This window comes from Opisthocomus hoazin, chromosome 10 (assembly GCF_030867145.1).
Source record: "Opisthocomus hoazin isolate bOpiHoa1 chromosome 10, bOpiHoa1.hap1, whole genome shotgun sequence".
Taxonomy (NCBI): Eukaryota; Metazoa; Chordata; class Aves; order Opisthocomiformes; family Opisthocomidae; genus Opisthocomus; species Opisthocomus hoazin.
The window spans coordinates 21425494-21452038 of NC_134423.1; the positions used below are offsets into that span (position 1 = coordinate 21425494).

The 26545-nt window shown below is 40.0% G+C and overlaps 1 protein-coding gene across 8 annotated transcripts; it reads left to right on the forward strand.

Annotated features, from left to right (window-relative positions):
- GABPB1 (GA binding protein transcription factor subunit beta 1) lies at positions 1–25456 on the forward strand. Of its 8 annotated transcripts, XM_075431482.1 has the most exons (10): positions 844–1753; positions 7345–7498; positions 9023–9130; positions 10009–10176; positions 10648–10842; positions 11974–12121; positions 12465–12578; positions 16851–17036; positions 18379–18494; positions 23434–25456. In XM_075431482.1, the coding sequence occupies exons 2-10, from the start codon at positions 7454–7456 to the stop codon at positions 23584–23586; spliced, it is 1233 nt and encodes a 410-aa protein (XP_075287597.1). In that variant the 5' UTR covers positions 844–1753; positions 7345–7453; the 3' UTR covers positions 23587–25456. The 8 variants fall into 8 exon arrangements, with proteins under 8 accessions (XP_075287601.1, XP_075287602.1, XP_075287604.1 ...); XM_075431486.1 differs by lacking the exons at positions 844–1753; positions 7345–7498 and adding an exon at positions 1–67; XM_075431487.1 differs by lacking the exons at positions 844–1753; positions 7345–7498 and adding an exon at positions 197–301.
- The last annotated feature ends 1089 nt before the right edge of the window (positions 25457–26545 follow it).

The window sequence follows — 26545 nt, forward strand, 5'->3', positions numbered from 1 at the left end:
CGTATCCCTCCGCCGAGCCCCTTTTGCCGGGGATATTTGTGTAATAAGATAATACCCGCGCCCCATGGTAAGTGCCGCGCGCCCCCGGCCGCGCTGCCCGCCGGCGGGACGCGCCGCCTCACGTCCCCGGGCGCGGGCTGGCGGCGGGGGCAGCGCGGCACCGAGCCCCTCCCCTCCGCCCGCCGTGTCCCTCCGCCAGGCGCGGCGGGGACTTTTGTGTGGGGCTTTTGGGCGCCGATGAGCGGCGGCCTCCGGCGCCCCTGGCTGTTGTCGCGGCGGCGGCGGCCGGGCCGGCAGCACGGTAAGGCCCCATCCCCGCGCCCCGTCTCTCCCTCACTCCCCCCGGGCCGGCCAAGCTTTTCCAGGTCAGTCTGCGCCTTTGTATAGGGCCCTGTTACCGGATGTGGAAGTTGATCTCTTCGCTGGTAAAAAATAATTCCACTTCCCCCGGAACCCGGCGCCGCGGCTCCCTCCGCAGCGCCCAGCCCAGCCAGGATTTCCTGTTGGGGAGAGCGGGCGCGCTGGCCGGCCTTCCGGGGACCCCGCCGCGCGGGGGGCGCGGGAAGCGCCGGCGGAGGCCTGGGCCGCGGCGGAGGCCTGGGCCGGCCCGCGGGGCGCCGGGCGCGGCCTGCGGGGCGGGGGCCGCGCCGGGGTCGGGGGCCGCCGCGCGGCCGGCGAGGCGGGAGGACGGGTCGCCTCGGGGCCCCGGGGCCCGCCGCGGCCCCTCTCCCGCGGGCGCGGCCGCCGCGCAGGCCCGGGTGAGGGCGGCGCGCCCGGCGAGGGGCCCAGGCGCGGCGGGGCAGAGCGGGGCCCGGCTCGTCCCGCGCCGTTCCACGCTGGGCGGCCCGGTCGGGGCCGCGTGGGGACGGTCTGGGGCCTCGCGTGGGGCGGGGAGGCCGGTCCCTGTCCGTTCCCGGCGCCCCGGGGGCGGCGGAGCTGCGTGCCGGAGCTTGGCGCCAAAGGGGCCCTGAGGAGACGCGGCTCCGGCGGGAGGGAAGCGCTTCCCCCCGCTGCGGTGCCCCTCTCGCCCGGGGCCTGGGTCTCTCAATAAAGCCTGTGGTGGGAGCACGAACGTGGCCTGAGGTGTGTTAGTTCGGGCTGTTTGTCGTCCCGCTCCAGAATTAGTTTCTGCCGGTGGGACGCTGTCCGGCAGCCAGGTCCCGTGTAGGAAGCCCTCTCTGTTTAGAGCTTTTCACTTAAACCAGTTGCATGTTGTCCTTAACCTGGTTACTAAAGTAGTTTTTATTTAATGGCAAACTGTGAGTATTGGAGTTAAATGTGATAAAAGTTGTGAATGCACACCTTGGAGTACTTTAGCTTAATGTTTTTTTTTTTTTTTAAAAATTATTCGTGACTTCTGAAGTATTAATAAGACTAAGCCGTTTGGTTGAAGTGTGTGTGCACATAGAAACACTTGGAAGGGTACCTAGATCTGCTGTGTAAATAAGGTTAAAAGTATACATGGCTGATCAGCATACGCTAGGTGTAGACTCTTGTTCGTGACCCATTTTCTTTGTTGAAAACAGTTTGTTTTCTATTTTTTTGAGGGTTTTTTTTTAGGCATGTGTGCCAGACAGAAACTGTTGAGGAAGACTCCTCATAATAAAACAGATGCTTTAATTAGAGAGGCTGGTGATTTTTGTTTGAGGATATTTTCAAGTTTCATTTAATTTGTGACACACTCTTAAAGCTGCAGTACAGTTCAAAGGCTACATCACAATCCTTTGGATTCTTCAGATCAATCATAGCTGTGGTAACATAACCTTTTTGGTGTCTAGTGCCAGATTTACCTGTGTAAGCTTTGCAGCTTGTTGCCAGTGCCAACCCAGATCTTGGCTGGTGCCAGTGGTTCACCCTTGTTGCATAATAATGTTTTTTAGATGTTGCATTTTGTTGCAGATAACGGCCAAATCCGTGCCCTCCGTTTTAAGGACAAGACTTTTCTATCATCTGCATTATTTAATGGAGTTATATTGATGATTGGTGCTAATTTAAATTAATGTAAGAACCTAATTGGAGGACAGACTTGCATAAATCCAGGCTTGAATATCTTAACTGCTAAGCTATTCATCAACATGTTTGCTTTTCTGATCTCTCTTCTCAGATCAGATGTTTTTCATCTGATGCATACATACATAGTCCAACATGAAGGGTCGTGTTGCTGTTTAAACAAACTGGAGAGAATTTAGTTACAAACACCACACAGTCGTAGAGGAAAAGTGAAAGCACTGGGATTAAAGCTGGCTGCTATTAATGTACTAGTGTAATTTTTATTGTCGTAATAAAAGTGTGGATACTCTAAGCCTATGCTGTTTATATTAAGATTTGAAGTATGACACATGAAATCATTGTCAAAATACATTTGGAAAGGTATGATTCCCTTGGGAAACAATACAAGAACTTTTCAAGTTTATCTCATGTGAGTCGCTACAGTCACTGTTGAGTGATACATAAGGTAAAATCATACCAGAGTTTTAAAGAGATGCTAGCATGTGGAAATACACGTGGGTTTAATGCAGACCTTGTGGTTCCTTTAAAAGTTAAAGAACTGTAATTGAAATAAAAAACTTTTTGAAGAGTTGTTCTGAGTTCAAGTGTAGCGCTGTTACACCAGGATGTAAAAAAAAAAAAGGAAGTTGATCCCATTATTTCAATTCTAATAATGATCAAAACTGAGTGCTTGATTAAAGATTTAAATAGTTATTGCTAACTACACTCTGTAGTTAAAAATATTTTTGACCTTGGTATGGATAAGCATATAAAATTAGTTGGAAATTGCTGTTCTGAATTTCTAGCAATACTGTGCAATGTTAAAATCAGTAGGATGATAGCATATTTGAAGATCAGGTCTGGGGAAGCAGGCTGACTTTTTTTTTGTTTTTTAAATAGAGGAGGGAAAAAGACTTTTGGAAAAGGGGATTCTTTTTCCAGATGTAATGGGTGTGGGAGATGATGGGTCTCAAGCTGTCTTCCAATTAAGATTCTGTTGCATGTCACTTCAGTAGGGAAGTCTGTTTTAATTAGCATTTTATGGAACTTTGTCCTGGGGTTTTCAGGAGCGATTGCAAATCCTTGTCATAGATGCGGTGTATATTGATTCAGTTTTCCTTCAGTAAATTGCACTGGTGCAGTCCATGCACTTCTAGCAAACATATGTCTCTCAGGAGCATGCCTTGTAGACATACACTGGTGACTGCGAGATCTCCGTGTTAGCAGGTGTTCTGCAGCAACTGTTCTGTGCCCATAGATTTTGACTGCTGATGTTCACCGCTGCAGTGGTAGAAGGGGAATAAAATCTGGGTCCGGGGTTCTTGGGGCAGGACACCAGTCTGACAGGCGTTGCAATATTTTGGTGTGGGACCTCGGGCTTCCCAAGCTGCATTGTTTTTCAGCTCCTCTGTCTCCCCACAGAGTCCATTTTGCACACAGTCCCACCTGTACTCCAGTCCAGTGCTGTTATATGCCCCTCTGGTAATAGCACGATGTTCAGAGCTTTACAGAATGTGTAACCGACACCAAGCTGAGTGGTGTGGTTGACATGCCTGAGGGACAGGATGCCATCCAGAGGGACTTGGACAAGCTGGAGAAGTGGGCCCATGTGGACCTCATGAGGTTCAACAAGACCAAGAGCAGAGTCCTGCACCTGGGTCGGTGCAACCCCCGCTATCAGTACAGGCTGGGGGATGAAGTGAGTGAGAGCAGCCCTCTGAGAAGGACTTGGTGGGACTGGTGGGTGAAAAGCTGGACATGACCCATCAGTGTGCGCTTGCAGCCCAAAAAAGCCAACCATATCCTGGGCTGCATCCCCAGCAGCGTGGGCAGCAGGGCGAGGGAGGGGATTCTGCCCCTCTGCTCTTCTCTGGTGAGACCCCACCTGGAGTCCAGTGCAACAGACACAGGACAGACATGGACCTGTTGGAACGGGGCCAAGGGAGGCCACAAAAATGGTGAGAGGGCTGGAGCACCTATGCTGTGAGGAAAGGCTGGGAGAGTTGGGGTTGTTCAGCCTGGAGAAGAGAAGGCTGTGGGGAGACCTTATTGAGGCCTTTCAGTACTTAACGGAAGCTTTTAAGAAAGATGGGGACAGGCTTTTTAGCAGGGCCTGTTGTGATAGGACAAGTGGTAATGGTTTTAAGCTAAAAGAGGGTAGATTTAGACTGGATATAAAGAAGAAATTTTTTGGTATGAGGGTGGTGAAACACTGGCACGGATTTCCCAGACAGGTGGTCGATGCCCCATCCCTGGAAACATTCAAGGTCAGGTTGGGCGGGGCTCTGAGCAGCCTGGTCTAGTTGAAGATGGCCCTGCTCATTGTAGGGGGTTTAGACTAGATGACCTTGAAAGGTCTCTTCCAACCCAAACTATTCTATGACTCTATAAAAACTTAAATCTAAGATGGATACAAAAAAAGCATTACGCTTCCCTATTGAACAGAAGTAAAATAGCAATAATAATTTGATGTCAATCTTAATTACCAGTTAATTGTGGCGTTTGGCTAATGACACTGTGGTGGTGAGGCCCTGGCACAGATTGCCCAGAGAAGCTGTGGCTGCCCCCTCCCTGGCAGTGTTCAAGGCCAGGCTGGACGGGGCTTTGAGCAACCTGGTCTGGTGGAAGGTGTCCCTGCCCATGGCAGGGGGGTTGGATCCAGATGATCTTTAAGGTGCCTTCCAACCCAACCCATTCTTGATTCTGTACAGAATGCATTGCAATAAAGAAATGGTCAAGTTCAGAGAGGTGGTTAATGCAAAGAAGTCCAAACCAGCAGGAGCTCTTCCCTATTTACCTAGTTGTTGTAAAAGCCCTCTGTTCACACAGTTGTGTAGGAGCTGTTAGAAGTCTGATAACACACTCAGATTGCTGTAAAAATAACTGTAGTAGTCTCAAGACTTTATCTCAGAGCCAGTGATGTTTTTATTGTCTGGAAGAGTACTCTCTATTGTCGGAAAGAATACTCTTACAAAGCATTACCCAGCTGTTGTGCTAGCCAAGCTTGATGGAAATGACACGGTTACTGAAGAGTACCTTTAACACAGTTCAGCAGAGTTGGTTTGTAACACTACGTGGAGTAGCAGCGGTACTTACCCAAGAGTGGAGCTTTGAAATGGAAATCTCATTTAAATTTTAAATATATTTTATTGTACTATATAGAGAGCTTTGCTTTTGATAGTATCACTGTGCTATTGTAGTGTTAGCCGATCTTGAGAGCAGCTGAACAATTTTTCTGGAAAGGGTAGAAAGGGAAATTGTGACACTATAGACTGTTCTCAGTATGTCCCAGTATTAGCGGTGGAAGAGTACAGGGGCAAGTGTGGCGTATCTTATTACCCAAGGGTTTCCTGACCTTATAATACTGTGGTCCTTGGAATGATCTGCCAAGTAGAAATCAGCTTTGCGTTGACTGCTCTTTGAGAAATTTTGTGAATGCTAGTATTCGTTGGTTAAAAGTGACTAAATGTGCTTGCGCTTTATTTCAAGGGCCTCTTCAGTTGCTACTGTTAGTGCATTAGTGACATATAATGCGATTTTTATTGTTGAGTTCAACAGTGTTAATTCTCCTAGGTTTTTAACTTTCTTCCACTAGATGGCCCAAGCATGCTTTCAAGTAGCCTATGAGAACTTCTACTTAATTTGTAAAATAAATTTGTGTCATTTTAGCTGAAGTTAAAATGGCATGTCGTGAAACCTGTGTAATTTGTGCTTGTTTAAAGTACAAACACTTTATGTCAGTGAAGATAGTGTTGGATAATGTAAGTAATACCTGGTAATGAAGATTGTCTCATGTATCATCTTCCCTGTCCCTCTTTTCGCTTGATTAGAACGTTTCTTACTGAGTGTAGTACAATACTGTTTAGTTTTGCATTGAGGTGAGAACTGATGTACTGTCTCTCTGACAGTGTGTTCGACAGTAGTGATTCAGAGAGACTGTGAGAAGGTGTCGATCTCAGGCTGAAGTTTGTCCCTAACGTCTCCTGGGAGTAGACTTGTATTTTTCAGGCCACCATAACTGAATTTTTTTGCTGCTGGAGTTTACTGCGTAGGGTTTTGGTAAGAACTTTGCAGTTTATTTCGCCAGTATAGATGTGGTCAGTGAGTTCTGAATAGGTGTAGTTGTTAAATGTATGCACTGTAATTTAATTCACTGATTTTTGTTGTCTAACAGACTTCCAGTAGAAGCTTGTTATCAAGGCTGTCGTCTTGGTTAGTGGAGAAAGACAGGTATACACAGAAGGCAGCTCTTACCGTGAGGGTGGACACTGGAATGAGGCTGAGGAAGTGGTGGGATATTCATCCACAGACACATTAAAAACTCATCAGGACCGAGCCCTGCGCAGCCTGAGCCTGTTGGGCCAGCTCTGACTGGGAGATTGAACTAGGTGACCTTGAGAGGTCCCCTCCAGCCTCAATTACTCTGTAATTCCAAAAGGAGACTTTGTTAGTTCCTCTTCTCTGCTGGTGTTTAAAACAAAAATAAATACGAGGAAAAGGAATTGTTGTCTTTCCAAATTCGTTCCTAACTTGCTAAGTGATCAGAGAGCTGGAGCACCTCTCCTGTGAGGAAAGGCTGAGAGAGTTGAGGTTGTCCACCCTGGAGCAGAGAAGGCTCCGGGGAGACCTTAGAGCAGCCTTCCGGTACCTGAAGGGTCCTATAAGAAAACTAGAGAGGGACTTTTTACAAGGGCATGGACTGACAGGGCTAGGGGTAATGGCTTTACACTGAAAGAGGGTAGATTTACGTTAGATATAAGGAAGAAATTCTTTACTCTGAGGGTGGTGAGGCACTGGAACAGGTTGCCGAGAGAAGCTGTGACTGCCCCCTCCCTGACAGGGTTCAAGGCCGGGTTGGATGGGGCATTGAGCAGCCTGGTCTGGTGGAAGGGGTCCTTGCCCGTGGTGTGAGAGTTTGAACTAGGTGATCTGTAAGGTCTCTTCCAACCCAAACCATTCTATGATTCTGGCTTCCGTATTTTGCATTAAGTTCCGGCTTTGCATTTGCTTCTGAGGACGCTGATGTGGTGGTATTAGACCACCAGAAAAAGTACATGTGTCTGTGTGTGCTTTTTTCCTTTTTGAGTTGCACCACCCCCCTTACCCGCCCCCCAAAGGGTGGCATGTAAAGGGAGTGCTGTATTCCTTCATTTCAGGACTGCACTTGCCAAATCCCCTCTCTGTCCTGTTATGTTTTAGATCATCACTCCTAGTGTCTCCTTTAACAGGAATAGTAGATTATCTCTTGTTCCTGTTTCTCTTTTGCTCTTTTCCTTTATGGAAGAGAGTCAGCTGTTGTCCCGTCCTCTGCATCTGACTCTGTGCTCCTTTTTTCCTTCCTTTTCCTGTTGTTAGTATTTGTCCTGTCCTGCCACCTCCCTGCTCCTCTTCCCTTTTCTGGCTGGAGAGAAATCAACATGTCCATGTGTACTAGAAGGATGGACATAAACGGAGTATTATCTTGATGAAGGGGATATCACTGCCCGTAGTCAGTTCAGTAGACAAAGAGGTAATCTGCTCCAGTTCATGGCTCTACTGATACATGTTGGAGTTCTGCATTTGCAGATCTGCACCATCCCTGGAGGTGTTTAAAAAGCATGTAGAGGTGGCACTTTGGGATGTGGTTTAGTAGGCATGGTGTTGTTGGGTGGATGGTTGGACTTGATGATCTTAGAGGTCTTTTCCAACCTATGATTCTGTTCTATGATTTGCGGTATTTCTGTCTTCCTTTATAATTTCTTCCAAAGTCAGTAACTTTCAGTTTATTGAGCAATATACCACACAGATTTTGCCAGTTGAGCCAGGTGCAGAGAACTTTTTAAATACATTGGTTATGTCGTAGAAGTGTATGTTTAGAAGAAGAGAAAAATGATTCTATTGGGATTTCTTTTTGAACTACTAACTGACTTTGTGTAAGAAATTGGTTGTATGGTCAGTTATTAGGCATTGTTATTGGTAATACAATTAGTGACTGGAAACTAAACTAATGAAAGTAATTCCATTCTTAGCATTCTGGTAGTGGGAAACATAGGTATGGGATTAAAATGTTAATGATGTATTTTAGTTAGTAGCATGAGTTATGGTTGACTTCTAAATTTTCTTTTAATTGAATTAATTTAATAGCAAGTGTGAAATAGAGTGGGTTTAAAAAGTTGTTATACTTGGAAATCTTTGATACAACAAACAAATAGGTGTCATTTGTCTACGTATAGTTTTGCGTGCTCTATATTATATGGAACTTTGAGTGCTGTAAAATGGAGATTATCTAAAGATGATGTGAAAGATTTTCAGCTAGTAGGTCAGTCAAGTCTCAATCAACGTTTTGCACTTATGTTTTCAGTAACTAGACAGTTGAAGCAGGTAGTAAGGTTTGTTTTCAGCCAGACATTTTAGTTTGTATATCTGGTGCAAATAGTACAATAATATATGCCTATTGTATCATTTTGTAGCTAGGAATACAGAAATTATGTTTTAGGGTAAACAAAATGAAGTGATAGTGATGGACAAGATGTCAGGAAGGTGTTGTGTTTCATACCTATCTAAATGTGTTTACGTAGTGGTACCTCTTAAATACAGATAGGCATTTTGAATAAGTAAATGTAGTGCCTTTGGGCGTGTGACGTAGCAGCCATGTAGTATCATTTGAAAGCTGGATAAAGCTGCAGGATGTTGCATTATCAGGTGAGAGCTTCTAAACCACTTTCCGCTATAAAAAATGTGCACCCAGTTCAGTTTAAATTTGGTTTGATATAACTTCGCTGTTGCTATGGTTGCAGCATTGTAATACTGAAATCTTTACCCCAGTGTCAGTTTTGTTTGGCTGACAAAAGTAATTCTAAAATCAAGCTGCATATTGCAATCAATAAAGCTTGTTCTCATGGCTAAAATACCAACTCCATTTTTTTAACTTTTCAGAGTAGTTCAGAAATAATTTAAAAAATGACAGTAGCAATTGTGGACTTAAATAGTGTTAATGTTATTATTTATCTGCGATTCTGATTTTTTCTTTATATTCCTTTATGTCCTTCACTAGATGTCACTAGTAGATTTGGGAAAGAAACTTTTAGAAGCTGCACGAGCAGGTCAAGATGACGAAGTTCGCATTTTGATGGCAAATGGAGCACCTTTTACCACAGATTGGGTAATGAAAACTTTTGTAGTGTTCTGTAAATCTTCTTACTTTTCTCACCTGAAGAAGAAAATAGGATTATTTCAATTAAGCATTTATAGTGCCAGCCTGGGGAGTTTCTTCTTGAAGTTCGGCAGTCACGTCATCTAATGTCTAATTCAAAATTAAAACTGTCTGTTTCTTCATATGATCTCCTACTGATTTTAGTAACAGACTGTGAATGAGCTCATTTTGGTGGCTTTCAAGATGAACTTTGGAATGGTTAATGGGAGAAAGGAGCAATCATCCTCCCAGTTATTGTGTTTATGCATTTAGTATAGTAACAGGTCTGAATTAAAAAAGCATTCCTAACTACCTAATACATGCAGCTGAGAGTTTGCTGATATAGGGGGTCCGAGTTGTCGTTTGGAGGTGCCTATTCTTGAATAGGTTGTATAAGAAGGCCAGGTACCTAAAACTCTAGAGTATTTACGAGCCCTTAAGAGCCTTAATCTACTTAGAGTCAACTTGAAAGTTAGGTCACTGTTTTGAGCAGGAGATTGGACTTAAATGAGCTCCACAGGTCCCTTCCGATGTTGGTATGGCATGTTGACCAACACTAAAAATGGTGTTAGGCCTCTTGAAACATCACACCTCAAAAGATAGAAAAAACATAGCATGGACCTCAAAAAGTTGCTTCTAGTGAGCTGGTTTTAGTGTGTTGTGATTATTGGGGGTGAAGAAAATTTTTTCCTTCTTCTTCATACTATGTAAAAGTTTCTTTCCTTGAGACTGCAAGGGAAAATGAATTTGAAGTGGTGGCCTGTCACCTGAGTTTGATAGCTCCAGAATAAGAAGAAATATGTCATACTGACATCTGTTAAAACTCCACTTTTTCCATTACATTACAGTTGGGAACATCTCCACTTCATCTAGCAGCACAGTATGGACACTATTCAACAACAGAAGTGTTGCTGCGAGCAGGTGTGAGTCGGGATGCCAGAACCAAAGTGGACAGAACTCCACTACATATGGCAGCCTCAGAAGGCCATGCCAGCATAGTAGAAGTCTTGCTCAAGGTAAAGACTGCTGAAACAAGGTCATGGACGGGGATATTACAATGGTTTATGACAAAATGTTTGCAATTTCTATTGACTTATGAAACCAACATTGAGATGATATGAATATTTATACTGTGTGCATTGGGTGCTTTGTTTTTCTATTAAACTGTAATTTATTTTAGCTTTAAAATCATCATGATTTCAGGTGAATTACTTTTTGCTGTTTCAAAATAAGACTACTTCCTAATTTGACAAGGTGTGAGTAACAGCTTTTAGAAGAAAGGCATGTTATGCTTTAAGGAGTCTTTAATCCTTTGAGGTAAATAATTTGTTTGATAGTTAGTTTGAAGCACTTTTAATAAATCTGCAAACGTAAGATAACAGGGCATTACTGCTAGAGAAAGACAATTTTGGGTTTCATTCTGTGGCCGGCATTATTTAATTCAGATACTTCTAATGACATACTTAATGCAATGATCTTATTTGTAGCACGGTGCTGATGTCAATGCGAAGGACATGCTCAAAATGACTGCACTTCACTGGGCTACTGAACATAACCACCAAGAAGTTGTAGAACTCTTAATAAAGTACGGAGCAGATGTTCATGCTCAGAGTAAATTTTGCAAAACGGCATTAGATATTGCAGTAGACAATGGAAATGAAGACCTTGCAGAAATATTACAGGTAATTTTTGACTTGTGATGCTAAGGGAACTTACAGAAAAGTACTTGTTTATACATATGATAAATCAAGCTTTAAATATAGTACCTGTGAGACCATATATTGACTGATAATGCTAGACTCCAGTCTAGTTCATGACGTGGAAATTAGATTAATGTTAATAAACATTAATTGGCCAAAGAGCATTTTTGTCACCAATTCAAGAATAAGTACCCTTTATTTCCTTAAATTTGACTGTTCTAGTACACAGAACTAGGTGGAGCTTCACAAGCAAAGTGTAAAAAACTTAGAGTACCTGCTTTGCCAATATGTTTTGACTATACCTTAGTGTTCAATAGTTTCATATACAGATATTAATTTCCTAACAGAATTGGAGATGAGGAGAGAAGAGATGGCAATTTTTCCTGAACTAGAAAAACTAGGATTGAATTGTTGGATAAGTGATTGGGACTGGGATTGTAATAGATACTTCCATGGAAACGTGAGCTCACTGTTCCATAGTGATCTTAAAGACAAATTAAGTGCTAAGCATTATTGAGAAAAGAGTAGAAAACAAACCAAAAAATGCCATTATGCCACTGTATAAATCTGTTGTTCCCCTACATCGTAAACTGTGTCAACTTTTGGTCTGTTCCTTTAGCTTCGTCTTCATTGCAGAAAGGATATAGTAAGTAAAAGTCAGTAATAATTCAAAGAAAGACAAAAAGAAGAATGCCATCTACAATTCATGGCAATTGCTAAGCTGTCAGAGCCAATTTTCATGGGATATAGCTGCCACAGCAGTCTTTGTTCTTCAGGCCTCTATCTTATACCTGAGCTTGCACATCTACAAAATGGCTTTGTCTTTATACAGTCCCCTTTGTTTACAATAAATGATAAGGAGGAGTAGTGGTGTGTCATGATTACCTTTCGCTTCAGCAGATCTTTTGCCTTTAGATTTCAGGATCCCCCCAAAAAAAGTTTCTCCAGTACTTACACAGAGCACAAGATGTGACACGGTGTGTGTATACTGCATGAGTATAATGAGGGAGATCCTCCTTGTTTGAGTGGAATGTACAATAATTCTAGTTCTTACATGGTAAATAATTTCTTTATACCTACAAATGGAATGATGATATTACCTTTGTCTTCTAGATTGCAATGCAGAACCAAATTAATACGAATCCAGAGAGTCCGGACACTGTGACGATACATGCAGCAACACCGCAGTTCATCATTGGACCTGGAGGGGTGGTGAACCTAACAGGTCTGGTATCTTCTGCAAATACATCAAATGGAACAGGTATTTAGATGCCTATAGAATAGCTGCTGGGATTTTATACGTTAATTGATTTTCACCATTTAGTGAAAAGTCTTTAGGAAAAACAGTGGTAAGAATAGAGTAGTTACCATGTCTCTCTTCAGTATTTTTTATGTATTGTATATATCTAAGTACTTACAACAACAGACTTGACAGAGTTATCAGAAGCTGTATTTGCTTAACAAACTTGCCTTCAGAATAGCACTTTGGTTTAATGTTGCTGAGAACAGAGTGTGTGTGCGTTAGAAGCTTCAGCACAATAATTAAAAAAGGGACTTAATTGGTCTTAAATTTATCAGCTGACTTCTTTTTTTTGTCCTACTAGATGAAACAGGAGTGTCTGCTGTACAGTTTGGAAACTCATCAACGTCAGTATTAGCCACGTTGGCAGCTTTAGCAGAAGCGTCAGCTCCACTATCTAATTCTTCAGAAACACCAGGTTAGAAAGCTAAGTCATTTAACCTCATGTAATAAACTAGAAGTATATAACTGGTGCTTTGGAGATACAGTTCATACAGAAATGAGATGACGATCTTCCTTGCTTTTTTCAGTGTGAGCAAAATTTTTCCTTTATCACCTGGAAGGTTGCCAGATTTATATGTACAATTATTTCTTAATAAGATTTCTGACTGCAACTGGTATTTCTAGGCCTAATGTGAGTAGCATTCATCTTACTGAAAGCAAACATAATTCAGGAGATAGTCACATCTTTGTCTACATAATGTCTAGTTGCATTTGGTGGGAGAATGTTTTCTTTGAGTGCTTCTTTCTGTTAAATGTTGGGAAGTGGTCCGCAAAGCTGTTTGCATATGCCTTGTCAGCAGTTTTCTTAATCTCTCACCCAGAAGGCACAAGAGTATTTGGTGATCGTAATGTGCAGTTTGCCCATTAGAATGTCTATGAGTCGTCTTTTCAACACTGAGGCATTTTACTTGCATTTGTAACAATAATTAGTATGTTCCACTTCAGGCCGGTATGCTGTCATGGCACTTCTGGTAAACGTAGGCCTAGCGATACATTATTGTTCTCCTAGAAAGAAGCAGCCTGCATCCCTCACTGCAGCCCTATGCCCCCTCTCTTATTCCGTAAGGCCATCACAAGAAGCCAGAAAGGCACAAGGAATTCCATTGCCCCTAGCTCCCGAGTTTTGCATTCCTCTTTCTTAACACAAAAAAACCTTCACCCCTGCCCCATGGATCTTTGTCAGTTACTGCTTTGTCTGAAAAAAACTTTGGTCAAGGTTCCGTACTCTGCAAGTTGCCTTGGATATCTTTCTTCATTCTTTCGGAATAATGTGGTGCCTGCTTTGTGTACTTTCACTTTTGTTCGTTACAACATGCAAAGTGAAGAAAGACATGACAGTCCAGAGTCTTGCAGCATCCAAGTGGATTATAAAGACTAGTCATGACCACTAACAGGTTTGAGAAAGAGAGTTATAAGCAAGGAAAAGACCTCCTTTTATAATCTAAGTAAGTTGTGATACCATCTACAATAAAGTTAAAATGTGATCAAAATCTTCTGAATTATTGAAAGTTACTTTATAAGAGGCTACCAGTAAACTTCTCTTCCAGACTGTATTTTCCAATTATGATGTATGTTAATATCTTGAAATTGCGTAAAAAAATCAGGTAAAATTAGCACTAAGGAGGTCAAGTGCTATGTTAATTCTTTGTTAGCTAGCTTTGGAACACAGAAATCCCTAGTTTTTGTCTCTGAAGAAGGCTATATGGTGTACTTGAATAAAAAACTGCTGTTATTCTGAGAGTCTTAAAAGGTGTTTTGGTGGAGCCCTGGATTTCTAAAGAAAGCTGTGAAGTATTTCATGCATGCTTTACTTGCCCAGTGCTGTTCTGTATATGTTGCTCCCCAGTTTTCTCAGGCAATATGATATGTCTGTAGCTACTGAAACTTTATGGTAGGTCAGATGGCTTTTTTTCTTTTTTACTTTTTCTTTATAGTTTTTAAATAGTTTTTATTTACTATTTGTAGTATCTATTATACTGACACGTAGCACTGTAGCCTTATTTCCAAGTTAGCTTGGGGTTTTCAGCGCTGATTATTGGTCTGAGATGTAGCAAGATGAGCCTAACTTTGAAGCCAGTGACTGGAGATCACTATGGAGAGCAACAACCCTCTGTCGATTGAGGACATATGGTGCTTATGGTAACTTGAACTTTTCTGAACATGGTTCTAAAATAATGCATTTATTTTGCTTTTTTGTTGGTGATGGTCAGTATGATAAATTTTACAGAACTGAGATACTTTGTGTGGCCAAAGTCTTTGGTACTTAAAAATTCTCACAGAATTCAGCTCTGCAGATTACATCATTCTTAAGGACACAGTTTTCACTGAAAATGTAGAAGAGGTCTGTACTCTCAGGCTTGCTGACATGACAGTTGCATCCCAACATATACCTGAATTTTCATCTCTAAGTATTTTGAAGTCCTGCAGGATTTCTTCTTTGTACAGCTCTTTGCTGCTGCTGCTTCTGAAAGCAGTACCTAAGTACAGCTATACTATTTTATGAAATTTAAATATTGCAAGTGAAGTGGCTGATTCAAAACCAGAATGCAGTGCCTTTCATTACAGAAGAAGCTGCTGATGTTTTCAATAAATTAATACATTTCAGTGAAACTCAGATCTTAATTGTAGGAGAGAGAAACTCAAGATGGGATTGCATAGGATTACGGAGCATTAGATGTGTGTCCAGGACTCAGTAGTAGGCTTTGGTAGCTAACTGAGGGTTCTCATGGTTCATGGCCCTGCCCTTGCAGTGGTGTGATGTAACTGATGTTACACGTCAGTAAACCACAGAAGATAAAAATTACTAAGAGAGGAGGCAGGAGATGACAGGCAGGAAGGAATAAGCTTACAGTCTTCATGCAGTAGCTTCCCACCTCCAGTAACGCAATGTGCATCATACCTAACCCTCCTGTTTATTTCTGTTCTGCTTAGATTTTTATGCAGATGTGTGGGCAATCTTGCAGCATCTTACTGTCTTGCAAATTATTTGCTGGATTCTTACTCTTTTAATAGTTTATAAAGTGTAAAGAATACAAAAGCAGCTTTTTGTTACCTGTGCATCAGTAGTAAGCGTGTTCAAGAAAACAGAAGAAAAACAGCAACACAAAGAACCTCTTCTCTTTGTGCTCATCTTATAAAAGATCCATTTGTAAATACTCTCCATTGTAGGGTTGAGAATTCTGGGAACTAAAAGTCTGACATTGAGTTTGAAACTGAAAAATCAGAGCTGTTTGCCACAGCAGGTAGTATTGGCACTTGCAACTTGGATTTTTTTGTGACAGTGGTCTTTCTTACTGCTTAGCCTGTACTTGGAAGCCAAATCAGGTTCAATACAACACTACTTATTCATGTAGGACTTACTGTTTTGGTTCAGTGAATAAACACTCTGAATATTTAAGCAGTGCTATAGGACAGTAATCTCTGAACGTAAAGATCTTAAGAAAGCGAAGGCTGCAGCCGTTATTTGAACTACAGAGTGATTTTTGTGTGTGTGTTATATTGTAATTAACTTAAAAGATGAAAGCTTCAGGGTTTTATCTACCTTCTCTCATCTCAAGTATCACAACACAGTCTATAGGATTTTAATTTCATCTCTGTAGATAGAAAGCAGTCTAATGTCTGTTATTTAAATCAAAGGCTTTGCTTTTACCCTGACAAATTGAAAATAAATTACAGAATTAGTGTGCTTGAAATTCTTTGATTGTGCACTAGTGATCTTTCTCTTTGTCTCAGTATCTTGTTTTAAAAAACATGGGTGGTAGTGCAAGACCCCAGTTACAGAGTATAGTACGAGCTGTGGTATGCGTTGTAGTTCTGAATGCAGTCTTTCCCTTATCTTACCTTGGTTTATAGATGTAATATAGAACTGTGAGAGTTCATTGCTGTATACTCATTATTGAATTAGGAGTTTGAAATATATAGTTGAACTGGGATTTTCTATTTGTACTCTTACTTGTAAAATTATATACATACAGTGTTTATTTTACTTTAAGCTTTATCTTTCTCCTTCAAAGGTATAAAAATGTCAACACTGCAGAACTTTTTCTTTAGTCCTGTTTCATACTTTGTATAATAAATAAAGTTGTGGTTGTGTTTGAAGTACCCATGTAGTACAGAGAAAACTTTAACATGCTCTAGAATCTCCTTCAGTCTGCTACTGTCTTGAAGACCGTTATGGAAAGCAGAGAAAGGAGGGCTGGGTCCTGAGGTACTTGCTGAGGCAAGGTACTGGCAAGGCACTGGCTGAGGAGTAGTTACAAGCTAGTAGTTTAATTTTTTTTTCATTACACTATTAGCGTAACTTAGTCTGGTTCATGTACAATGCAGAAGTTATTTGTGTTCTTGAAAACAACTCTTCTTCTTGCTGCCCTGTTAACACTGAATCCAGAGTGTCAGTTTTGAGTGGACTGTATCTATTAGGAAACATGCTAAATAAAAAAGAGATTATATTGAGCAAGGTAAACCAGGACAGAGTTGTATGTATATTTCAAATTGTTAGTGCTTTGTGTTGGCCTGGTGAAAGATTTCTAGTAACAACATAATATGCAGTAATGCATGAATTGGAGGGTGGGGGGAATCAAATTTTAAAAGACATGGAAGACATTTTTTCTCAGATGTACCAAATTACATTTAAAATCATAAAGCTTAATTTATAAATTACTTAATTCCTTTACTAATCTGTTGATAGTGGTGGCCACAGAAGAGGTTGTGACTGCGGAATCTGTGGATGGTGCTATTCAGCAAGTTGTCAGTTCTGGAGGTCAGCAAGTTATTACTATAGTTACAGACGGCATTCAGCTTGGTAATCTGCACTCGATTCCAACCAGTGGAATAGGGCAGCCAATCATTGTGACCATGCCAGATGGACAGCAAGGTGAGTGGAAACTTGTACGGTTTGAGCTTGAGGAGCTATTTTAGTTGTAGTAATAATAATAAATTGTTAGGTGAAAACAGCTTGGAGCACTTAGTGTAATTATGAATTTAAGTACATCTTTGAATTCTTATACTGCAAAAGGCTTAGACACATGAGCTGCTGCAATTCAGTGATTTACCACGTCAGCTGAGACTCTGCATTAGGAGAAAGAATGACTAAACTGTACGGAAGAGAATTGGGACTTTTAAGGGAAAAGTGATAACTACTTGCCTTGCCTTCAGTAAGTTTGATTCTTGTGAACTTGTTATGAAAACTAAAAGGTGGAGTAAAACAACAATCTTATTCCAATACTTACACTGTTGCCTTGCTCGAAAAGATTATGTGGAGGTGAGGCTTGGATTTAGAAATCTGCTGCATGAAGCAAGCTGTGCAAATCCCATGGAGTGTGTTCTTAACAGAACAAAAGCCAAGTCTCTTATATGTTTGAGGTTTTAGAGGAGCGGTGGCAGAACCAGTGAAGCCAGGGTGACACAAATTGTGCTGTTGGGTTGGGCCATTTGTGCTTTTGTTTGTGGAAGCTGTTAGTGTAGCAAGTGCTATTTTGTGACATGCGTGTGTTTTGCGTGGTTTCTTTTAAAGATGCTTTGCCACTACTATTTAGACAAAAATGATTCCTTCTCTGGTTTCTTCATGAAGACTCCCAGTGTGGAGCTTGAAGAGTTGTACACACATTATTTGGCTCACAGTCTGTCTGAACAAGTACAGCCAGTTATCAGAAAGCATGAATGTGTGTAGGTAGTAACTGAAGCGACAGTTATGTTTATTTGCCACATGGTTGCATGACTAAATTAGAGTATGGATTTCTTTAGATCCCTATTTTTTTTCCTCAAGGTTAATAACTACTGGATTTTCAGATTACCAAAGGTGTTCTAATTAATCAGAAGTCAAAGTCAGTTTTGTTTTAGTATTTGCTTAAGAATCATTATAAAGATGGTCTGCTACAGAAATTACAGAATTGACAGGCTGGTAACTCCACTGTAATTCATGTCTGTGTCTGTTTACTATGTGAGAAACAGCAATGACACTTCAGAGTGACAACTAACTATTGTAGACCTCAGTAATAAAGAATTTTAAAATTCTTTAGTAGCATACAGGCAGTTAAAGTTTTTAGTAATTTTTTGCCATACTGACTATATAATGCACTTTAGTATATATTTATGTTCTCATAAGGGAAAGTCTCTGCATTTTGTTGCTGTTAATAAAATTACTTAATTATATGAATTGTATATAGTGCACATATTGTTTGAAGTAAATGTATTTATATGTACAAACATGTTTTCAGTATTAACAGTTCCAGCAACAGACATTGCTGAAGAAACTGTAATAAGTGAAGAACCACCAGTGAAGAGACAGTGCATTGAGATTGTTGAAAATCGTGTGGAGTCTGCAGAAATAGAAGTAAGGAGTATATTACGTGATATGTGTTAACCAGAGTGTTCAGCACTGAGTATCTGGTTGTGGTTTTCTGTGGTGTTCTAAGAGTTCAATTTCTGTCTTACCACAGAATGAAGTGTGTGAAACAATAACTTGCTCAGTCTCCCCTGTTACTGGAATTAATCTTTTACAAAGTTGTTGTAAAAAGAATACGGGAGAGCTGTTTGCTGCATCCTCTAGTTGTGCACATAGAAGTGACTCTTCTAAGTATATGATAATTGAATTTTTTTTCCTTTAAGATCACTAGCTAGTTTTTAAAAGTAGGTACTGATATATTGTTGAGTAACTTGACTCTTTCCGCTAGCAGTGAATGAGAGTACTGTACCCTCATCTTTGTCATGACCACATGCTTGTCCTGATTGTGAGATCATATTTTTAGCAATGTTTCCTTTCCTTTCATGATATCTAGATAACTGTTAATGGAAATGTGAAACAGTAAGATTCTGTGTTTGTCAGTTTTTATCTGCCACCACCACCACCCCAGCCGCCCCCCCCGCCCTCCTCCTTTTTTTTTTTTTTCATTCTGGGGCAGTTTGCTATTACACACCTTTGCACCATCCTGTTTTGTTTTTTTTTTAAATTATAGTGTGCAAGACCTAACAACACTGAGAGAGCTTTTCTTTTTATATATGACAAATAGATGTAGCTGTTCAATTTTAAAACTATGGCTTTTTTTATATTAGCCACAACAGATAAGCCATCTCATTTCTTCTTCTGTTACTTCTAACTGTGCTGACCAGTTTTGGTCAAAAGTTTATGAAAATTTCTGTATGCCTTGACTAGGCTGTAAGTTCTCATTTTGTCAACTCCATCATATTTCATTTATCAAAGGCTGTATTCTCCAACATCTGTTTATATTATTGAATTGTCTAATTGAATACTTTTTATTGTACAGTATGTGCTATATGTTATCCATGTCTAATAATAATTACCACCTTTCATCACTTGCATTTCTTGTCCCTAAGTTGTCACATCAGTTGCTTTTGGCCTTCACAGTTTTGTGGTCATTACACGTTAGCATGACAGTTGATATTTTCTTGCTGCATTTTTTTAAATGTATGACTGTTACAATAAAAGCATTTCTTTTGTTCACACTTTTAAACATCTGCCTGAATTATTCGTAAAGGAAATTATGTTTCCTTAAGTAATTTAATAATTATGTTAGGTGAAGGAAAAAAAGAAGTAGATTAGTTAAGGAATAAATTGACCTGTTCCTAATTACAGATAGCTGATATAACAGTACAAGTAATTCTTTTAAGGGGATTACCAGTTTCAATTATATAGTTTAGATACATTCCTCAAACAGCAAGAGAAGTTGGTTTAACTGAGTTACTTTATCTGTTACTTGTAAGTGCCAGTTTTGATGACTGACTTTGCCCCTGCCTGTACAACTGGCAGTGCACACGCAGGCCTCTGCGTGGAGGCCAGTTGACTTCAGGAGTTTTATTGTGGTTCACAGTGCTACCTCACTTTGGTAGCAGGGACATTAAAGAAGTGCACATAAAATCGGTTCACTTCAAACTTCATCGTCATAGAAGGTCGTAGATGCTTGAGTTTGGAGGGAGTGGGACCGCTCTCCTCATTAAAATATTTTTTTAATCTAGAAAACCTTTATTGTTTGGTTCTTTTGCCTCACTGGTGATTCAATCCTTTATTTCATTATAAAGAGTTGATTCAGGGCTAAGAGTGCTTTCTTCAGCTGTTTTAAATTCATAGTGTATGAACAGCTAACTATAGCATGAAAGTCTTTTAAGTTGAATATCCTCCCATTCGTGTGAGGTGACAAAATTTCCTGTGAAAGTATTTTGAAGGACTAAAGCTGTAGTGGTGTTTTTTGATTTTTCTCTTTTGGGTCTGTTAGGTTCAAACATTTCAGCTCATTCTGAAGAGTGATAGCGGTTTTCTTAAACTCTTCAATATTTTAAACATAGGATGGCAGCAAAAAAAAAAAAGAAAAATGTGTTACACAGATACTGTTTTTCATTTTCATGCATAATTCATTAACATATGATGGACAATGATTTTTATTTTCATTCTCGAATTTTACGTTTTCCCATGTTGCATATTTGAAAGGTGACGCACATTAGAACCAGGACAATAATTTCATTAGACTAAAAAAAAATACAACTGTTTTTTCTGTTACTAAAAAGAATGCTTGGTTTCATTATTTTAGTTATGGGTGTCCCTATTGTCAATATATAGACTGGTAAGAAAAGTTCCATATAATGAAGAAGATTCCCTGATAAAATGGAAGATTTCTTAAGAGCACTCAGGATCCTCTAATTTGATTTTTACCTGGGTAGGTTTTTATACTGACCCAAAAGGACTTCAGATAATTAGAACACTTCCAGTTGTGTTCTAAAGAATGCCCCAAGAACACCTGCTGGATTTGATTAAATTAATAGACCAGATACAGTCCTCCCTATTTTAGATGTAAAAGTTAAGGAACCAATTTTCACTGTTCAGTCCACTGTAGATCTGCACAGCTCTTCCAGAAGCGCTGGTTTCTTCCCACTGCCTGGTTAGACAGTATACTTGGCCTCAGTTCCTTAACTCCTTCTCTTTACGTGAGGATTATGACTGTCTAAAAGACTACACCTGTTAGTTGCTGGACTAATCTACATGCTTTGAATTGCTAGTCTGTCTGGTAGATACTGGTTTTATCTTCTTGTCTCTGCCACTGAGACTTGTTGGGATTTGTTTGTTTTATTTATATCCCTTCCTTACTGTGCTATACTCCTTACGAGTACCTGGCTCTGTGTCTCTCTTCTGTGGGAAACACTCTTACCATGTGGTCCGAGAGCCTCTCCACCTCCAAGTGTTTGCAGTCTTCGCGCACTCTGTAGTAGTGATAGCGCCTTGCTTTTTGTAATGCACCACAGAACCAGTGGCCAGTGAGCTAGTGGTGGTTCTTATTCTTCTGCAGCCCAGTAGATAGGGCAGCTTTGCTTCTTGGCAGCATTAGGTTTCTGACTTCTTTTGTGTGACATATTCATGAGAGAAATAATCCCCAGCTCAGTACGTCGCAGAACTCAGTGCCCTCGAGAGGGAAGTGTCACTTTCCACATGTAGCAAGGATCAACTGTTTTGACTGCTTGCCTGAGAACTGTCTTGTAGCTCTTTTCACCAGGTTTCGACTCGATGAGGCTGTTGTACGTAAACTGTTAGCTCCTGTTACACTACACAGCTAAGTTGCAGAAATGGCAGTCTGGTTTGGTTGGACTGGTGCTGGGACATCATTGGTGTATTTCAGATCCTTTGGGATGTTTGCTCTACCGCTCATTTGCCATTTGTCAGTCAATGGCTACATGGGTTGGCCATTCGTGAAGTAGCTTAAAAAACAGAATCCAAATTTTCAGAGGTGCAAGCTGAACTTCCTTTTCAAATAAGTAAGCAAGATCAGGTGAGCTCTCATTTTTTTAGCATACGCTCCAAATGAAGCAAACCCTAGCTAGCTTCCTTCAGCTCTTAAAGCCCTGTGTAAAATCAAGTTGCACTTAATGGCGTTTGTTCTGTTCTGTATTATAGCTAGTTTTTATAACCTGTTCATAACATCTCTCCTTCACGTATTGTTTTTGCTATATAGATGCTGCTGTTAGCAAAGATCCGATCACCTATGTCATTATATTCCAGTACATTCAGCACAGCATGTGACTGCTAAATGTGGCTGAGACAAGTACTGAGAACAGTAGCAAGTAGAAGGGAGGCAAAGTATTTTGTATTTTCAGGCTCTGACTGAGAAAATATGTGAGTGCATCGAAGAGGTGAAGAATAGGGATGCTGTTATGGGGGTGTGGGGGGAGAAACTTCAAACAACTGCTTGAGGTATTAAATGGGAATGTGATACTGAACTGCTGGGATGGGAATAAGGTGAAAAGGCAACTTATTTTCATTGGGCCTCAGTTTTTGATGTGTTTTGCTTCTCTGACAACCTCCCTCCTGTGGTTGCTAACAACTGCAGTAGAAAGAATTATTTGAAATCAAATACTACCTTATTCATAAAAGTATGATGCACTTTAATGAAATGGTATTTGGTTGAAGATCAAAACAAAACTATTTTCCAAGCAAATTGCTTTTTCAATTGGGCTCAGTGCAGCATCAAACAAAATGACAGTACCTACGTCACTGGAGACAGGCATGCATTCTCCTTGGTTCCTAAGCCAGCTTCATAGGAAGTGGCATTTCCCCTATTATTTTGCTTGGAAATCATTTTGTAGCCATCCACAATGAACCTGTATGCAGGATGAAGCTTTAAGTTATTCCTTTTGGACTGAAAAAGCTTATCTAGCTAAATGCCTGTTAATTCATCAAAATGTGGTGTCCTTGGGGATGTAATTATACCTCTGGATTGCATAGTATCAATCACTTCAGATCACTTCAATCACTTCATTTAGAAACCAGTTATATGGGTATTTCGGTTAGTGGGCAGCTGTCACTTTTCAGTGCAAACTGCTGATACTGTCTGATTAGAAGGACAACAGAAAGGGACAATCCTGTTAGATTGGAGTCCAGTCCTATTAGAAGTTGATTTTTTTTTTTTTTTTTTAAAACAACAAAGGGAGTTGAGTAATTGAAGGAATGTTAATATATTATGTTAGTATGTGATCACTATGCTTCCGCTTTTTTATTTCACTCTTTTTGTGTGAAGACTTGCGTGGTATCTTTGCAGCTAAAGAAACTTGGGTTTACTATATTTACACTTCAGGCCTTATTGTGGGGAGTTGTCTGGTGTGATAGTTCATGTCTGATTTACACGGCCGCATTCGTATAGGTTTGCGTAAAAACTGGACAGTTTCTACGTGATACCCTAACGCTTGAGCTGCATGTGAAGAAAAAGTATTTGCCATTTTAACTTGTATTTGATACATATTTGACAAAATATTGCTGGTTCTGTTTCTAATAGGAAAGAGAAACTCTGCAGAAACAACTGGATGAGGCAAACAGAGAAGCACAAAAATATCGTCAGCAGCTTCTAAAGAAAGAACAAGAAGCAGAGGCCTATCGGCAGAAGTTAGAGGCAATGAACCGCCTCCAGACTAATAAAGAAGCTGTTTAATAAAAAATGAACATACTGCAAAGCCTGTTACTTTCAAAAACCTGCAGTACAATCTTGAACTGTACGCTATATAGGTACAGACACAGGATTACGTGGTAGAGAAGATGCTACAAGTTGATAACTGGACTTAAGCCGTGAGCTCTGATGAATTTCTTGTAACATAAAAACTCTGAATTTAGAAATTGTGAAAAGTATTTAAAATGAATTACTGTAAATAGTTGTTTTTTTTACAGTTTCAAAATGAGTTGATAAATCTTTTTGAAGGGATCCAGAAACACGGGAAGCCAATGTTTTTGTGAAATTTTTGATTTTAGTATGAATCTAACTTCTGAAAAACAGAACAGTTTTAAGGGTGATGTTGTTGATTTAAGCTGACAACTTGAATTATGTGACAAAATGAATTAACAGTTATTTCTACATGGTGACAACATAAACTTCTCTGAATAAGACATTTCCAGATGGAAATCTTTGTACAGCTTTAAGTAGTTGTCTCAGATTCTCTGAAAACCATTTTGGGTTATTTTTTTTATTTTAGGCGGTGAAATTTTTATATTTAATTTCAGATATATCCAAGTAGACTTACATGTATATGAAGCTAATATTTTTAAACTTTTCAGTTTGTACATATGCTGCATGTTTTTATAATTTCTACACATACGTCTTGCATAGGTATTTTTCAGCAAAGATGAGAAAAATTATGAGAAAAATGTTTAGCCTATAGGTCATTTGAAGTAAGCTAGCAGACAGTTTTATTGTGGATGGTATATTTCTTGGAAGAATGTAATTTGTAATTAAAAGAACAAAAAAAAAAATCTTAATTTACATATTAGAGGCAATTTAAAATTTGGTGGTGGAGGCATTGACGCTTCACTTCGTGTGTCTTACAATTTTCCTGTACAAACATTTTCAAGTTCAGTAATTAATACAAAAGAATGTCTCCACAGGAACACAAATAGTAGTTCTTTTAGAATATTCCCATTGATCTCTTTTCCCCAATAGCCTTGAAATTATTTCAGTGATACATTTTTTCTAAACAGACTTTGGCATTTTAATTATGCAATTGGACAAGTAATTTTTTATGTTGGTAGTGATGCTCTTCTTACCTAGCATCATTGTTCTCCACTGTGATGCTGTGTTTGTGTGTGTCTGTGCAGTGATCTATTATGCCTAGGATTTATATAGCACATTACATCTTCAGAGCATTGTAAAATCTTTTGAAGAACCCTTACTGCACTGCCTGAGGCAGGCAAGTGAGTGTTACTGTCTCAATTTTATAACTGGTATAAGCGCAACACAGGGAATGTTAAATGACTGACCCAAGACCACGTGAATCTGTGGTATACCTGGGAACAGATCTCGGGAGTTCTGGCTTCTGGTCCTGTGCTTAGACTGAGCTGCCTTAAGATTGTTCAGTGTTCTGTTACATTAAATTTTGAACTACTGTGCAGATTCCTTTTTTGTAAGATAAAACTCTTTGTGCTTTGCTTTGTTGTTCCATGTTTCACTGCTTTTATGGAATTGTTTATATAAACTTAAGCAAAAAGTCTAGTTTACCTATACTGTACACAGAAGAATTACCCTTAAAACTGTACTCTGGCCTACTTTTTCTATTTTACAATTAAATATCTTTTCCATATATATATAGTGTAGAATCAATTCCGTTTCACTTGTTTTGTATGTGCATTAGAATGTCAAAGCTGTGCTGTGTTAGGCATTCAGAAAAATATGAAAAAACACTTTCAGGCTTAGAATGGCCTTCGGAGGGGGGAAGGGGGAGAGAACTGCGTTCTACAATATGAAGTAGAAATTTCCTCCTTTAAACTTTGACTTGAGCTTATAGAATTGGCAGTTAGGAGAACATCCCGAATATCCTCAGGTTGGTATAAATTTGGCAAATTTGATCCCACTTGGCAAATTTGACCCAAAAATAATCAAAAGATAATAAAAAATGGAAAATCTGTGGTGGTGGTTTTTAGAAGAATTATTTTCAAGAATATATGCTCAGCTGGTACGAGGGCTTGAAGCAAGCCTTGTGTGCTGACTAACTGAATATTGCTATATTTTAGGAGTTTTTTTCCAGAAACTATCCATTATGTCACTAGTGAATGCAGGAACCAGTTGGTTGGGTTAAATGTGCTGGTGAGGCATTGCTCCGATTGAATTATTCAGTAATCAAAGTAACGTTTGTGTCCTCACATCCCACAAACTTAACTACAGTTTAATCTCTGTGAACTCTTAGTAACGATAAGAATTTCGACGTTAGTCGGAGTAGTGATAGTGGCAATGTTCATGTCCAAATGGAGAGTTTCCCACGGTTTTGATGGCACAGATGTTTGTAGCAAACAACGAACAGAACCTTTTCTATTCATTCTGCTTCCTGTGAGCAAACATTCTATTCCTCATTGTCTGTAACAAAATCCTTCCAAGTGTGGGGTAGCTATAACAAAAATTTATTTATCAGCAGCAATATTTACCCTGCCTGCAATTCATTATCGCCTCTCTTATTCTAGTTCCGAACAGGACCTGCTGTTTGTTCTCTGCTGCACCGAATGAGACACCAGCCTGATCAAACTGTCAGCTTTGAGCTGAAGGCCTAGGGTGTGGGTCGCGTGGAACATTTATTGCGTGGTTTAGCTCTGAAAACACTGTGAAAAGTATTGCTCCTTATTTGCTGTTCCAAATTGAAATCATAAATGTAATTAGCTACCAGCTTTCTTTGAACAGGCATCCGTATATGAAAGTAATGTATCAGTTACTTGCGATGAGGTAAAATCACAGGTTTTTGGGAACTCTGAGCTCTTTCTGAGTTGGTCCTGTGCTTGATGCCAGCCCCTTTTCCCCTTCTTTGTTCCCTTTCTGGTAGCATTTACAGTAATGCCAAGAGAGATTCATACATTGATACTAAGTGTGTGGGCAGCATGTTATTTTTTTTTCCTAATGCTTCCAGAGAAATGTGAGA

Excerpts from the sequence above, each read along its gene's own strand:
- GABPB1 (XM_075431481.1), top strand. The coding sequence starts at position 7,454 with ATGAAGGGGATATCACTGCCCGTAGTCAGTTCAGTAGACAAAGAG. Across the intron at positions 9,131-10,008 it reads CACCTTTTACCACAGATTGG|TTGGGAACATCTCCACTTCA; the intron begins GTAATGAAAACT and ends ATTACATTACAG. Across the intron at positions 17,037-18,378 it reads CATGCCAGATGGACAGCAAG|TATTAACAGTTCCAGCAACA; the intron begins GTGAGTGGAAAC and ends ACATGTTTTCAG.